At 30.1% G+C, this 17,153-nt stretch overlaps 2 protein-coding genes across 4 annotated transcripts; one reads left to right on the forward strand and one right to left on the reverse strand.

Annotated features, from left to right (window-relative positions):
• Positions 1 to 300: 300 nt before the first annotated feature.
• Positions 301 to 6,180, reverse strand: LOC110661187 (L-galactose dehydrogenase). 2 transcript variants are annotated; one of them, XM_058151329.1, is made up of 6 exons: positions 5,921 to 6,180; positions 2,767 to 2,995; positions 2,339 to 2,638; positions 1,560 to 1,688; positions 1,195 to 1,286; positions 515 to 653 (listed from the first exon to the last, which is right to left on the reverse strand). In XM_058151329.1, exons 1-5 carry the CDS (start codon positions 6,100 to 6,102, stop codon positions 1,203 to 1,205), a joined length of 924 nt encoding a protein of 307 aa, XP_058007312.1. In that variant the 5' UTR covers positions 6,103 to 6,180; the 3' UTR covers positions 515 to 653; positions 1,195 to 1,202. The 2 variants fall into 2 exon arrangements, with proteins under 2 accessions (XP_021675441.1, XP_058007312.1); XM_021819749.2 differs by lacking the exon at positions 1,195 to 1,286 and having other exon boundaries at positions 301 to 654.
• A 3,494-nt stretch (positions 6,181 to 9,674) lies between these two features.
• LOC110661186 (transcription factor bHLH25) lies at positions 9,675 to 12,237 on the forward strand. Of its 2 annotated transcripts, XR_009150591.1 has the most exons (6): positions 9,675 to 10,022; positions 10,206 to 10,263; positions 10,460 to 11,005; positions 11,129 to 11,503; positions 11,604 to 11,842; positions 11,995 to 12,237. XR_009150591.1 is itself a non-coding variant. In XM_058151330.1 (5 exons), the coding sequence occupies exons 2-5, from the start codon at positions 10,228 to 10,230 to the stop codon at positions 11,676 to 11,678; spliced, it is 1,032 nt and encodes a 343-aa protein (XP_058007313.1). In that variant the 5' UTR covers positions 9,675 to 10,022; positions 10,206 to 10,227; the 3' UTR covers positions 11,679 to 12,237. The 2 variants fall into 2 exon arrangements, 1 of the variants encoding a protein (XP_058007313.1); XM_058151330.1 differs by having other exon boundaries at positions 11,604 to 12,237.
• Positions 12,238 to 17,153: the final 4,916 nt, after the last annotated feature.

The following is a 17,153-nucleotide window of genomic DNA, read 5'->3' on the forward strand; positions in this document are numbered from 1 at the left end:
AACTTTTTTTAAATTTTATTTTCATTAAAAATAATAATTAATTTTTAATATTTAAAATTAAAAAAAAAATAATTTGTTACGTAAAAATTTGCTTAGCTTAATAAAAAAAAAAATTCAAATCGTTATTTAGCTCAAAACTTAATTTTGGACTTATTTGAACTTTCAAATGAAAGTAGAATGACTTTTTTGATTTTTTTTTCTTTTATTATGAAAGTTGGAATGAGAAAAATTGCAACCAAGCAATATGTAAAAAAAAAAAAAAAAAAAAAAAGAGAGAAATATTAAAAGAGAAACTGAGAATTGAAAATTATGGTGTTGCTATAACTTGAAACAAACTGAATCTAAGTTTTGAAGTCAATTTGATTACAATATCAGGTTATTATACACCTCTTGAACGTTTCATGAGACGAATGAACAAATCATGCAATTTATTAAGCTCCAGATCCATCAGCATAATACTGAGTGATGATCATGACCCTCTCTTGGGGCAGAATTTTAAAGGATTTAGAGATGGCCAAACCATCAGCTCTTTTGGATTCCACTCGGCCATGTCTGATTCTTGACAGGGCTCAGAATAGCTTCAATCTCAGCTAGTGTTTCTTGATCCTTTCCAAATTTTGCAAGTTCTATGGCAGCAGTAACATTTTCCTCGACCTGATCATTGAAAAGCTTAGCATCACTTACATGCCAAAATATAAGTTCTGCACAAATCAGTAACAAATCTCTCAAACATAAAAATTTTGCTCAAGATCTAAAGCAGAATCCTCTTGCATAAAACATAAAAGGCTTTTGGCAGTTACCCCCAATCTGGGTATCAATGCCATTCACATAAACTTGAACTCCATTGTCCAATACCAATCAGGAAACATCAGAATTCGGATAACAGCCCATGCAAAAATGAGCACACACAATCAGGCAGCTGCTGTTCATTTCTCTAATGTACAAATATTTTAGCATGTCACACAGCACACAGCCTGGTTTATAATATCTACGCGAATAAAGCTTCTCCATCTAAATAATAATAATAATAATAATAATTTGTAAGAGCATAGCATTAAGTAGTTATAAATGGACAGCTAATCCAAGTGAAATTTAGCAACATGGCTTTTAACGGTCAAAAAAATCAAATGAATTTAATTTATCCTCATAAATAATCATAGAAAAGTAGAAAGATAGGTTCAATCCAGTAGCGTTCCAGATTTTCACCAAGATATTCTGAAGAGTCCACAACATAGTGATCTCATTCTTCCTTCTGTTTTAACCATGGCAAGATTTTCCAATTCTCTCTGTCACACACATTTGGGAAAAGCTTCTTAAACACTCAAATGAACACAGCCTAGTGATCATGTGAACATGAGGATAGGAGAGTGAATCGGTCCATGATGAGATTAAATAATCTTAAGAAAGTAAAGTATTTTTGACTTTGCAGTCTTACTTCCCAAGAAACAGGTTGAATACTATCAGGGTAAAGTATTAGAAAAAGTGAAGCAAACAAAACTGAATTTAACACTTGTATATCAAAGAAAATGTAGCACTTAAGGCAAATTATGAATGAGAACCTGTCCAACAGAGTTCATGCCAACCAGAACCGAAGAGATATCCTTGTTTGACAAACTGTATTGCATTGCTAACTTGGTAATACTCTTTCCCTTCTCTTTACAATAGGCAGCAGCAGCTTGGCACACAGACTGGGGAAAACAGAAACATGATCATGATTAATTAAATTTGGCAAAAGCATACATCTCCAAGTGAGAACAATGAATGAATTTTTCAATATCTTATAGATTAGACATAGTATGTGGCAGCCCTCTGCAGTTGGCCCATGAATCACGGTGATTGGTCTTTCAATTGTTGATTTAGTGAAATGCTGAAGGTAGAAGCCTTTCATTAATAGGGGTAGGCACCTTATCAAGCGCATGTCCAAATTTGAGTTATAGTGTTATGATGAGATCCATATTGAAAAACATAATCTCATATCTTGGCAATTCAGTAAGCAATAAAAAGAATTGTACCAGGAGGCATTGTTTGGAAGACAATTATACCCCATTTTAATATTCATTACTACCTGTTCCCTTTCTCCTATTCTGTACCAGGGGAGCTCTAAGATTAATCATAGCATAATTGGCAGCTTAAAGAACTGTACAACTAACATGAATGTATGGGCATGTGAACATAGAGTGGAATTGAATGAGTACACCACGCATGCCTATATACTCATGTTCCAGAGGCTAACCAGACTTGTTCCTGGCAATATGTTCTTTGATTTAAACAGCACTGCAATTAAGAAAAACGGCATGGAAAGAAAACATCAAAGATCATTGCAGGGAATAAGGTAAACCTTTAGCTCAGGAGAGGCTGGGTGCCACTCTGGAGGGCCATTCTCTGTAAGGAGTCCCATTGCAAGTGGGGAAGCACTAATTATACCCACACCTTTGCTCTTCAGATAAGGCAGTAAATCCTCCAATGTCGAATCATTAATACTGTAGTGACAATATGAGAGAATCACATCAACTGTACCAGGTGGTACCTGATCGAGCACATAAGTAAAGATTCCTAATGGAAGTCCAGTTATACCAATAAAACGAATCTTCCGTGCTTCCTTTAGTTTCTGAAGGGCAGGAATTGTTTCATTCACAATCTGCCATTGGAACCAATAGTAGAGAATCATTAGAATATTTTCTACCTTTACATTTATAATATAATTAAAAGTAAATTAATCGAGAAACAACAATAACAAAAGACTAAGCAGGTATTTTAATCAATAACCTGATCAAGAGACCCAAACTCAATATCATGGCATTGCAGTATATCAACATAGTCCAATTGCAACCTCTCCAAACTCTCATCAATGCTCCTAGTTACTCTTTCAGCACTAAAATCAAAGCCCTCTATATACCGTCCACACTTTGTTGACACTACATATTCATTTCTAGGAACTCCTAGGGCTTTAAGTCCCTTACCAAGCATCTTCTCTGACAATGTTCCTCCATAGTACCTTTAAAATAGGAAGGAGAAGTTACCAAGGACCAGGCAAAAACAAACAATAAATAAGATGAATTCATAAAAACAAATATAGGAAAAACCTGTTGAAGCCACGTCAAGAGTTATAAATTATGGATATAAGAATTCAGAACAATAATAGCTAAAAAGAAAAAAATAATATTAGTTGCAAATAGAGGTGAATTCATTAGAATTACTCATTTCGATTTGTTGTCAATATATTTGCTAGAAAATTCAAGGAAATAATAAGGGAAAAAAGGGTACACAACTTAGGATCTATGTTGTTTTGGTGTTGACTATGTGATATTCGCGAAGTGAGGGAAAACCTAATGACTTCAGCTAATGGTTGTAGATGATGTCAGGTCCATGAGTATGTTTCCTGCAGGAGACTTGCAAGAAGTCTCCCCAACACTTTGGGCTCCCCCAGTTCTAACAAGAACTGAGACCAACTCCTTTATAAATTTCATACTAAAACACGTGGTCCTAAAATCTCTAACAAGCAGTCCTACATCACAATGGAAATTCATCTGTGGTATTATTTAAGGGTACGCGAATGAAGATTATTGTTTCTCTAATTATTAGACTTTAAAAGCTCTTTAAGTCCTTTTTCTTTCATGCATTCGAATAGGCTTTTGTCATCAGAAACGAGCAAACAAATAAAGTAACAGAGTTCAAAATATCAATTTCTCAGAAATCCCAGTACTTGGTGCACAAATAAATTCTCGACAAGCAAATTTATTCCACCTGAAACCAAATAACTAAAATTCCAAAACTCAAAACTTTAATCTCTTTTTCTCATTACATCTTCTCAACAACCTAGCAGCTATTTCCTAGCTCTCAACTCAACTCAACTCAACTAAATCTTTATCCCAAAAATTTAGGGTCGGCTACATGGATTCTCTTTCTCCACTCTAAACCATTTTAGGTTAAGTCCTCGGAAATATGTAATGCTTCTAAGTCAGTTATACTACTCTCATCCAAGTCAGTTTAGGTTTACCCTATTTTTCTTTCTATCCTCTAACCTAATGTGCTCTAGTTATCTAACTTGAGCCTCTGTATGTCTATACTTCACATGACCAAACCACCCCAATCTCTCTTCTCTCAACTTATCCTCAATTGACATCACTCCTACATTTTCTCTAATACTCTCATTACGGACTTTATCTAGTATAGTATGGCCACTCATCCCCTTAACATTCTCATCTCTGCAACTTTTATCTTAGACACATACGACTCCTTCAGTGCCCAATACCCACTAACATATAACATGACGAGTCGGCGAAACGCGACACTAAGGCGACAGGATATCCTATGGCCTTAGGCAAAAGGCGAGGGGTGAGGTGAGGGCCTTTTTGAAGTAAGGCTTTATAGTCTAAATTGCAAAAATTATATTTATATACAAAAGAACAATAAAAATTCATGCTTCTAACAACAAAACAATACCCATCTAACAAAAAAGGCAAAATATACAAACCATATAGGAGAATAGCAATCACTAAAACCATCTATATAATTAAAAACCATCTAACAAAATAATACCCATCGCTAAAATTTCAATGGCAGAGTTATGAATGACTGATTAATGGCTTTGGCATATACAATTAGGCAACATATGGAAGAATTCATGTCACAGTTGAGTTCAAAGAGACGTATAAACAACTATTAAGGTTGTCCCAATTCAAAACATATAAAAGAATTTATGTAACTGCAACAACAACCATCAATGTTGTCCCAATTCAAGTAAATAGGAAATTAAAGTATTAAGCAATTGATTTTTTTTCAATAATTTGCACACTTGCACTACATCACAGCAAGAGCATTAATACCAATTTAATAAAAACGTATCACAATTCAAAATACCCATTTAATAAAAATCATGCCACAACAATAACCATTTAATAAAAAAGTATATCACACTACCCATTTGCCATTTAACAAATTTAACAAAAAAAAGAAAAAAAGCTGAAGATGGAACTGCTGGAGTGAAGATGGACCAATATAGGAAGAGAAGAAAAGACTAAGGAGGAGAGAAAAGAAGAAAAAATTAAAAAAAAAAGGATCACAGGTGCTGGATGGACTTGCTGGTAGGTTGCGCAAGTGACAGGAGAAGAAATATAGAAGAAGAGTAGAAGAGAGAGAGGAAAGAAGGTGAAGATGGGAGAAAGGAAGGAAGAGCATACCTGGGTTTGCTCTGTTTCTTTGCTCTGTGGCGTTCTCTGCTCTTCTTTGGCAGAGAAGTCGATTACTTTTATGCTTTTTAAAAAAAAAAAAAAAATTGGAAGTGTACGTTATTTGCCAAGGCGTCGCCTCGTCGCCCCTCGCTTGACCAGTCTCAGGCGCTCGCCTCTTTGCAGTGGACTTGCCTTAGCCAGGCGAGGCGTTAGGGGCTCGCCTCCCCTGGCGCCTTTTTTCACCTTTAACAACACTGCCGGTCGTATGTCTATATTCCTTTCAACTCCACTTCATTTAATCCTATAACCCTCCTCACATCCTCCCTTATCTACTAGAATGATTGTGCCTCGTTATTTAAAGTGATTTCACTCCTCATTTCAGTTACCAAAATCGAAATATCCGTGTACATTCTCATAACCTTTCCTATATATATGTCTATTTTTCACTGTCTAGTCCTATTTATAACCATAAGCACCGACTACATTTATCCATAAACCTTAACAAAAAAGCACATTTTCCTCTCTTATATTTTACATTTTCTCAGCTACCACAGTGATAAACCAGTATAAATTTCAACACTCAAGAACACAAAGATTACATCCTACAAGGTATCAGAGAAATTAATGAACACTATATCAAAAAGACCTAAACTTTCCTTCAGTCTCCCATATTTTACCAGCAACCCAACAAACAAATTCAAATTTAGATGTAAATACAAAAAAAAATGTAATATATACAAAGTACATACGGAGAGGTGTCAAAGAAATTGATGCCACGGCGGAAGGCTTCACGGACAGAGGCGATGGCCTCGTCTTCAGAGACGGGGCCGAAGACTCTACCAAGAGGGGCGGCCCCAAAACCCACAGAACTCACCTTCAGCCCAGTGTTTCCCAAGGGTCGGAGCTCGAGGTTAGGGGATGGAGCTGCCATGAGATTAGGCTAGAGAGAGTTTGGTAAGCAAGAAAGGGTGAAGAAGTTCGTTTTGAAGGAAAATGTGAGCGTAAGAAAGGAAATGAGAAGCTATTAGCAATAGTTTAACGACAAGTGACTAAGGAAAGTGAGCAGAAACAGTAGCACTGCTCTGCTGCAACAGCCACCAGATGGAAATTTCTCCCATGCAAAGACATCTGTTGTAGTTGTTGTTAGATAAATTGTTGTTATCCACACCGTGGAAAGTTCTATAGAGCCCGCAAGTTTATGCTTGCTTATTTGGATTCCATGCATTGGCTTGTTGGACGAACGAAAAGTGTCCGAAATTTTGGTACATTAAAAGACTTAATAATAATAATAATAATAATAATAATAATGCCTTGGTTTTATAACAGATTGGTCTAATTCAATGAGCTTGAGATATTTATGAAATAATAATAATAATAAGGGTGAATAATTCAATGACTTTGAGATATTTATGAAATAATAATAATAATAATAATAATAATAATAATAATAATAAATTAATCATAAGGGTGAATATTTTTTTATATATTGCCATTACTTAATAGTTAATTTTTATATTTTTTTTAATAATATTAATTAATTTATGCGGTTACTCCTCGAGTCAAACTCTATTTTGATACTGGGCCTTAAATCCTTTAGTATTAATTACACTCATCTATCCTGATAAAATTTTCAAGATCAGCATCTCTATTTATATGAATTTGAAATCTTACACTAATTGGATTTCTTCTAAATAAGAATTTACTATGATCACACTTTTTATTTAAATAAGAGTCTACTTCATACTGATATAAGAGGCTCAAGCCTTAGTTGGGTATGCTATTATCTATAGTTAAATTCTCGATTTGAGTTCTGATTATTAACTTAAGCATTTAAGAAATTGTTCAAGACAATATATTAATATTTTCTCTCTTATCTTATAGATTCGCATAAAATTTTCATAATTAATTAATTTATAAAAAAAAATATTTTATGAAAATCTAATAAAATGAATAGTAAATTTATAAGAAATTATCTTATTTTTCATAATAAAGTAATTATATTTTGTATGAAAATAAATAATTATAGAAATTCTTTTTTTTTAAGTTAAAAGTGTTATTAGATAAGTTCATAAATTAACTATCTTTTTCTTTTCTCCTTCAAATCTCTTTCTTGGATTGTAGTTATTGGTGAGAAACTACCTCAAAATTAATTTTATTATTTGTTTTATTATTTTTTTAATAGATTTTTAGATCTATATCCGTTTGGAACATACTTAGGTTCCTCTTTTCAAATTTATATTCTTTAAAAGTAAACGGTGAGGTTTTTTTCCTAATATTAGAGTTATATTCTCCTTATTACTGGGTTTTGTTTCTCCTCAGCGGGATTTTATTTTGTTTATTTTTTATAATATTTAAATAGATTATTTGACAATTTAAAAAATAATGTGGATCATTAATTTCTTGTGATTGAATATTTTGAATTTTCAGGTACGAATAATGATTTTATCAATAGAACTAATAGCGCAGTCTATTTTTTTATTGATGTTTAATCTCTTATGCGAGTTACAAAAAGAGTGCAATCTTGAAGGGTAGTATTGTAAAATATTTCTTTGATTTTTTAAAATAAAAAATCACTAATTACTATTTAAAAAATTATTCTATCCCACCTAAATCGTTTATGAATAAAAAATTTTAATTGTCTATTCTTTTATTAATATTTAATCTCTTATGAGAATTACAGAAATAGCGCATTCTTAAAAGGTAGTATTATAAAATATTTCTTTGATTTTTTAAAATGAAAAATGATTAATTACTATTCAAAAGATTATTCTGTCCCACCTAAATCATTTTTGTAAAAAAAAAATTAATTATCTATATTTAATTATCTATTCTTTTATTAATGTTTAATTTTTTTTGTGAGTTACAGTAATAATACATTCTTAAAGGGTAGTATTATAAAATATTTCTTTGATTTTTCAAAATAAAAAATGACTAATTACTATTTAAAAGATTATTCTGTCCCACCTAAATCATTTATGAATAAAAAATTTTAATTATCTATATTTATATTCTTTTCTTTCATAAAAAAAAAATATACCATATTTATCTTATGATTCATATTAATGATTTGTGGCTTTGCCTCCATACTTATTTATATATAATTTTTTTTATCTCATAAACTAAGTAGAAAGTTAAATTAACCACATTTAATAATTCATTGTACAAAGTTGAATATCATCAATGTTGCACTTAATTAATGCTTTAGCTATCATCATCTTAATCACATTTCTTAATCACAAAACTTTTTTTTTTTTTTGTCAAAATATTTGAATATTCATGTTCTTTGATAATCATGAGCCAACCTTTTGATGGGTCGGTTTTCCCGGTCGACCGGCCCAACAATAAACGCCTTCCAAGTTCCAATTTTCAAGTTCATAGTCAACGACAGCAACTCTCAACAAGGTGGTGTCACCCTATTGGCTAAACAACACCCATAAGTCAAAGGAAACTTCGCAATTCAACCAACCAACCAACCCCATATTATTACAATTTTTAATTTCAATTTCAACGAATCATGGCTTGACACGTCCCAATTCACATGACCTAAACTCTGTTAATCTTCCACTAATCTTGCTTATTTAGGTCTTGTTGTAATCTGATTGCCTAATTGGCTTTCATGGAATGCAGCAAATATTAATATTGGGGTGTTTGCTAGTTTGATTGAGACATTCTAAGGGTCTACAATTATTTTTATCTCTACAATATCTCTTTTAAAATCAAGAAAATTATGGAGTTTTTGAATTCTTAAAATTCAGCCATAAACATTATGATATAGATATTCAACTTCCACTCATGAATTTTGATCCAATTATTATAGAATTATTTATAAAATTATAAAATATAAATAAATTCTCCTCTCTAAATTCTCCCTCCTTTGGACTCTTATTTTCCTTTTTTATTTTTTATATTGATTTTATATTTTTCTAAATAATCTCTAAATCTATATTTTTTTAGAATAGATCTACTTTATATATATTCTGGTTGATAAATATGAGTTTTATTTCTTCCTCTGAGAAGAATTATTGTCTATTCTTCTGTGAGTATTTAGTATTTATTCATCCCTTCTTTGTGAGATCTATTTTTTTTTTCCTTTTTTAATCATGGAATTGCTAGGTTTATTTTGTTATTTACTTTGTTAATTGTTTTATTAAGATTTCATGATTTTTATATCAGGTTTATAAAAAGATTGTAGAGTCGAATAATAAAAGATTATCAAGAGTAAAGTGTAGTTCTTGATAAATAGCCAAGTCAATATAATCAATTCTTCAAAAGTGATTTATCATAATTTTTTTATGTAAAATTATTGTATAAAATTTTATATTTCAGATTTATATTTTATCTTTTATTTAGTGAAAACTTTATTATTTATTTTTTAAAAAAAAGTTAATAATTTCTTTATATTAAAATTTTTTTGAAAGAAAATAAAATACCACAGCTTAAATTATCGACTTCCTAAGACAAATGCATAATGAGACAAATAATCAATATTGATTTTTTTTTTTCAATAAGCAAAGGTTAGAATGGAAGTTTCAAACCCAAGTTGGCAATGTATCCCTCTAAAGCCTGCAAAAAACAAAAAGGGATTTGTTATAGGTATTACTTTTGTCAGCAAAAACCATCCACAGAGATATAATTAATACCCCTTTTCTGAGTGTTATCTAAAGTAATGATCTTTTACAACCCACAATGAGGAAGGATTTCTGGGGGCTTTTCACATCAACAACCCGTGAGAGAGGTGTGGACTATTACTGATATGAAATTTATAAAGGCTGGAGCAACCCGGAGCCTCTCCTGCTTTACCGGAGGTTTGACAAGGAAAGTTCTCTTTCTTTTTTGATTATTATTGAAAGGGTGAGATTTCTTGCTACTTTTTACTTTTTTGTGTCTATGATTCCTGGGTTTTTGGAGTATTCTTTCATTGCTTGTTTGCTTCCTTCTGCATAGACCATATTTTTTTGGTCTGGGATTTGAATTGGTTCTCTGTTGAGTTTGCTTGCTTATGTTAATTTTTCTTGTGCTGAAAATTTCCAACAGGCTCTTTTGTAGGTTATTTCCAATGGAGATTTCTTCCATTAGCGGATTAAGTGAACTGGTAAGATCATTATTTAATAGATCAATTTTAAGTGTTTCTAAAGCATGATAGAGATTAAATTTTTTTAGAATATTCTAAAATAATTTTTTAGACACTTTCCAATTTGTCGGTTTAAATTCAAATCTACGTTCTTGTTTGTGAAATGAGTTGAGTTGAGTTGATTTGAAGTTGAATGATAGCACCAATTGATTGACAGGAAATGGAGGAACCCAGCTTCATAGACCAATGGCCCATGAACTCCATTGATGATCTGAGCATATTACCGCTAGTAGCTGCATTTGGGGAGAACATGCAGCATTCTTTATCTCATCACCCAAGTTTCAACCTCAAAACCTCCATGGAAATTTCTCCTACAGGCATTGTTAGACCCTCAAAGCAACTGAAACCAAATGGCTTCAATTCAAGCAAAACTACAGATTATAATTTGTCAAACCCACAAGTTGCTTTTTCCCCAAATATTCTTTCCTTTGGCAATTCCACCAACCAGAATCAAATGGGAATAGTGAAGCCTAAGGAGGAGGCTGTTTGTTCTAAAAGCATCAATACCCTCCCTTCTGATATACTGGCTTCTCCAGGCAACCAAAACTATATGTTTAAGGCTTGTCAGGGAGCCAAGAGGATCAGTGACAACAGCAGCAGGCATTCTCAAACCCAGGATCACATCATAGCAGAAAGGAAGAGAAGAGAGAAGCTAAGCCAGAGATTCATAGCTTTGTCTGCTATAGTTCCTGGCCTCAAGAAGGTTCCATCTTCATTCTTGATTATCGTTTCGTTTTCTTTCTTTTTTTTATTTTTTATTTTTTATTTTTCCCTCAAACCGAATCGCTAATTTGCTTAGAAATTGTGGAAATGTGAAAATATTTAGATGGATAAGGCTTCTGTTCTTGGGGATGCTATCAAGTACTTGAAACAATTGCAAGACAGAGTCCAGACACTTGAGGAGCAAACAAAGAAAAAAGCCATGGAATCTGTAGTCATTGTGAAGAAATCTCAGCTCTTTTGTGAGGATGAAAGTTCTTCCTCAGATGAGACTTTCTCCAAAGGCCCTGTCGATGAGCCTCTGCCGGAAATTGAAGCAAGAATCTGCGACAAAGAAGTGCTTATAAGAATTCACTGTGAGAAAAGGAAAGGAGTTCTGGAGAAAACTATAGCAGAAATTGAGAAACTTCACCTTTCAGTGGTCAATAGCAGTGTTCTAACATTTGGGAGTTCTGCTCTTGATGTTACAATCATTGCTGAGGTAATTTATTTTTTCCTTTTATATGAATCTTGCAAGAAATTAATTATAATTCTAAATTTCAATTTGTGTCAGCAAAATCACTCGATTTTAATCTTCACAGATGGATATGGAATTTGGCATGTCAGTGAAGGATCTTGTGAAGAATCTACACTCAGCTTTCAAGTTATTCATGTGAAGAAACCCCAAGTATTTTCAGTTCTTATAATATGCAAGAATCTCTTATTTAAGTTCTATGCTTCTGCTGGAAAGTTTGAGAGATGCTAGAAATAAGTCTCCTATATATGTACACAGTTACCATAGACAAGGCCTGGAATGCTCCACCATTTTAGATCATTACTTGTAAGCTTGTTTTGCTGTGAGGTTCATTTTGCAGGAGGGTTTTTTTTTTTAAGAAAAAAAAAAGTTTTTCTAATCATTTTTGCATGATTAGAAGAACACCCACCTGTTTTAAAACAGATCTTACAGCTTGTTTGGGCTTTTTTTTTTCCTAGTGGGAGGTTGAGAAGTCAGCTGAACATGCTAGGTCCCTTTCCTACCCAAGGTGGTTGAACAGGGTTTTTTATTGGTGTGTAGACAAACAGGCCTTTGTTATTGCTCTGTTATGTGTTTGTTTGGTCAGTGTTTTGGAGGCAAATAAAATATTTTCGTGCCTTTTTTTAATAATTCCTTTGTAATTTTCTAGTGGTTTGTGTCGTTTTGGTTGACATTAATGGAATAATATTGACTTTGCTAAACTTCTATTATGTCTGTTCATAAGCATCATCATAACACACACACTCAATTGCTAAATGAAGCTATTGGCCGAATAATTCAATGATTAAGTGCATATTTCGCAATATAAAAGATCAGAAATTTAAATTTTGATAATCTTTTTTCCCTTTAAATATTTCTGAAGTGCCAAATAAAATCAATAGCTATATGATTGATCACTAAAAAAATTTTAATGTGTCTTTAAATTTCAAAATATATGGATGTTATTTTCATATTGTATTATAGTATTTGACAGAGTAACTTAAAATTAATAATCTGTTCGGCAATATTAGTTGTTATAGTAGTTGTTAGCTGTTTTACTAACTATTAATAATTAGCTATTTATATAATGATTTAAAGCAGACTGTTGAATTACCTGTTAAATATAAATACAATGATATTATCTTATTGTTTATAGTAAAAATACTTTCTCAACTTCTAAAAGTTAGAAGTATAGAGTAACTTTCAGGATAAATTTCAAAAGTTGTTCTCCAACTTTAAGGGTTGTAACAAATATGTTTTTAAATTTAAAAGTACAATATAAAGCCCCCTGAATTTTAAAATTTACACAGTAAAAATCTTCTAACTCTAAATAATTATTTTATAAGTAACACATTAATGTGGATAATAAAAAATAAAGATAACATGGGCAATTATTAATATTTTTCAGAGGTAAAATCCCTCTAATCAATTGTTATATATCTATTGCTTCATTATCTTGTACGGTTGAGATTTTTTCGTTGTTGATCTATGAAGAAAATTAAGCCGGTTTTACCACTTGTCAGATAGAGGAGAGAGAACTGTTCACGTCATTGCCTCTCTAGATTGTATAAACTAGTTATTGGGAATCAAAATGATTTCACTATGTAAAATTTCAAAATTTAACGAATTTTATATTACATTTTTAAATTCAAGTACAATCCTATTATGACTCTTAAAGTTTATGAACAACTATTAAAATAATTTGGTGATGTCTAACATAGAGAATCTAACACTCTAGTAATGAAATGTGATAAATTGGCCAGAGAAATAGATAAAAGGACAAGAAAAGACCTAAGATAATGTAAAGAGGAATAATATTAAATGATTTACGAACTTTGAATATTGATGCAGATTTGATGTCTAATAAAGTAGGCCTAACATCAATCAAGATCCACAGGGTCGGATCATAACACATGACTGGATTTACTGAATCCCTAAATTTTAATCAAATTTCATAATTTTTGATTTTATAAGTAATCTAATTTTTTCAATTAAATGGGCCGACCTAATCCTAATTTGACAACATTGATATTTTCATATCGATAATCTTAATTTTTTTCTGAAAAATATTAAGAATGTATTCCTCTAAATCAGTTTCATACATTAATATTTTTAAATAATTCTAAAGTTAATAAGAGAAAATTACTTATTTTTATTAATTGAATCAACTCTGTGATTAACATATTTAACATATTTTAATTAAGTATTGATATCATTTCTTTAATACAACTTAAAAGATTTTGGTATAATTCTAATTATAATATGGTAGAATTTTTTTTTTCTTTTTCATGAAAAATTCATAAGCTTTCATAATTTATTTGGGGAGAAGTATAAAAAAAATATTTGGTAGCTTCGTGCTTTAACACACGAGGAACTAAATGTGATATAAACTATTAGTTACTATTAATTGACTCTTATGGAGTGTTGATGTGGTGACAATGGTAGATGTGGCACTGATACAGTGACATATGATACTCTTAAAATTGATGATGCGGCATATTGCCATATCATTACAACGTATTCGCTATATTAATGTTATTTAATTGTAATTAATGATTTTGATCACAATTATAAACAGGAAAAAATGTAAAGTATCAAATTGATAAAAATAAAAGCACAATTCTTCACGTAAAATTATAAGTTTTTTTTTCTATTTTTTTTTTTTTACACAATTAGATTCATAATTGACAAGGGCTGTGGAACCAACCACCATATTAACAAATTTTTGAATTGACATTTTTTTGTCCCAAGTGTTAAAAGGTCCTTGCCCCTATATTGCTCATAGAATGTCTTCAATGTGATATCAAAATTTTTTCTCCTCCATAATTATCAAGATGCTTCAAAGACAATAATCAATTAAAAAAATCATAGCACTAATTTTGATTATCACAAGATTAACAATAGGACAAATTACAATGAAATTCTGGCTCCATTATTGCTAAGTAGGTGCAGACTAAAGGATAGTTGGTGCTTGATAATGAAGTGATAGTCAATAGTTTTTATATTAAAAAAAATTAAAATCAAGAAAAAAAATCTATTAACTATATAAAATCAGAAGAATTAATTAATTAATTAAAATTGATATTTGACTTAAAAGAAAATTGTAAGGGTGTAATTGATAGAAAGTTAATTAATTAAAGCTAAATGTTATCTTATAAGTTTTAACTTCTAAGAAAGATAATTATTAATTTAAACTTTTTAAAATTAATATTTAATCTTTTAAAAAAATATTTTTTTAAAATAATAATAAGATAAAAAGTTAATATATATCCTATTGTTAGCTTCCTAGAAATACTCTCTACTTATAGACCTTAATTAGTCCCCACCAAAGATTATAATCTTTCTATTCAATTATATATCTCTATAATATGGGTATTATTTGCAAAAGTGATAATTAAATGAGATTCCTTACCCTATAAAGTGAGGACAAACACTAGTGCCTTATTTTCATTTATTATTGTTGGATTTGATATATACTATATTTGTTGATTTGATAGACAATAACAAAGGTGACATGGAAAAGACATTGTTTGGAAATTTGTACAATTCCAATTGTTCTTTTTCAATATTAATTTCTTTTTGGTACAATTTGTCAATATTAATTTCAAATCCTATCTTACCAAATAAATGAGACTTTCGTATTATAATGCAAGGCAATTATGTGTTTGTTTAGGCACTTAGAAAAATAAGCTAATGAAAATTATTTTTTTAATTGAAGGGTAAATTAAATTATTTTTAAAAAAAAAATTATTTTCCCTGTTTAAGAGAGTTACGGGGTATAACACCCTAGGCAAATCCCACATCGGTAAAACACGGGAGAGATGCTGGGTTTATAAGTTGACGGTTCGTAACCCCTAGAGACGCATTTTAAAACTGTGAGGGTTTCGGCTTAGAGCGGATAATATCACTAGTGGGTCAGGCCGTTACATTTGTGACCTTATAGGCCTTAGCGTCCTCACTGAAAGCCCGACCCACTAGTGATATTATCCGCTCTAGGCCGAAACCCTCACAGTTTTAAAACGCGTCGCTAGGGGTTACAAACCGCCAACTTATAAACCTAATATCTCTCCCGTGTTTTGCCAATGTGGGATTTGCTTAGGGTGTTACAAGGGATATTTAGTTTGATTAATTATTTTTAATTTTTGATTTAAAATATATTTTTTAATTTATGAGTTAAATTAAAAATTAATTATTTGATAAAATTACTTAAAAATAATTTTTAAGTAATTTAAATTTTTAGTTAAAAGTATTTAAAAGTAATTTAATTTATTAAAACTACTAAAAAGGGTATGTAATTAGGTGTTATAATTGTTAAAATGAGGATAATATTGATATTTTTAAAAATTATTAAGATAATACAATCTTTTACTTGGTCAAATAGTAACTTTAAAATAAGTAGATAAATTATAAGTAAGGATACTTATTTTAAGTATTTTTTTTTAGCTTATAAGTTAAACCAACGCTAATCAAGCGTATTACTTTTTACTTATAAGTAAATCTGATCGACTCTTAAGTTAAACTAAATACTCTTGAAGTCATTTTTTAGACTTTTATAATTTTATTAAAATGTAAAAATACTTATACATATATGACATTAACACGTACCATTAATTTTATATTGTAATTAAACAATGAAAAATATTTTAATAAAAAAATTTTCTTAAAAAATAATTTATAAAAAATATTTTTAATATATAATTTATTTTTATAAAATAAATGGGGCCATTATACTGATAATTTTTTTATTAAAACGAATACTATATGATTCAACGTTATATTTCTTTAATTTCTTCTTTCAATTGATATTACTTATAAAAAATATTTTATTTATAATTATTATTATTGTTAATTCATTTCTTTTTCTTTATGATGATAACTCAGTAATTAGAGTATTACTTTCACATGATCAGAGTAAAATTTTATTTACTAGAAACATATTGAAAAATCAATTAAACCTATTACAAATCCTTATATCTATATGTTGAAAATTTATATAACATATTAAACTCATGAAAATTGTAAAATTTGTAATTTTAATCTTTTCAAATTGTACAAAGAAGATTATTCAATAAATAATAATAATAATAATAATACTATATAATAATTTCAATTTAAGTAAGAACTCTATTTATTAATCTACAATATAAAAAAAATAATCAAATTAAATTATAATAATTAAAAGACAGCCAAATAAATCAGGATAAATTATATAAATGATACTTAAACTTAAAAATATGTATCAATAAGATACCTAAATATTAATTTATCACTTAAAATTCTTAATTTTTAATTTATCTACCACAAAATTTTCTTTAACTTACTGTAACTAATTTCCAAGTTGCTGTTGGTGACATGACACTTATAAAATTAAAAAATATATATATTTTCTCTCTTCACTTGCCAAAAAAAAATTAAAAATAATATTTTATAATAAATTTCTCTCTCTTCCCTCCCACCCTTTTCTCTCTCTCACTCTGTATCAACCATGGCTTGAATCTCTCTCACTCTCTCTCTCTCTCTTTGTAACTTACTCTGTTTCAGCCATTGCCTAAAAAATTAAGCTCAACTCACTGGAATTCATTTAAGAGACTATCTTCCACAATTGAAATCCACTAGGAAGTTTATATCAAGAAGTCTA

The sequence above is a fragment of the Hevea brasiliensis genome, chromosome 8, assembly GCF_030052815.1.
Source record: "Hevea brasiliensis isolate MT/VB/25A 57/8 chromosome 8, ASM3005281v1, whole genome shotgun sequence".
Taxonomy (NCBI): Eukaryota; Viridiplantae; Streptophyta; class Magnoliopsida; order Malpighiales; family Euphorbiaceae; genus Hevea; species Hevea brasiliensis.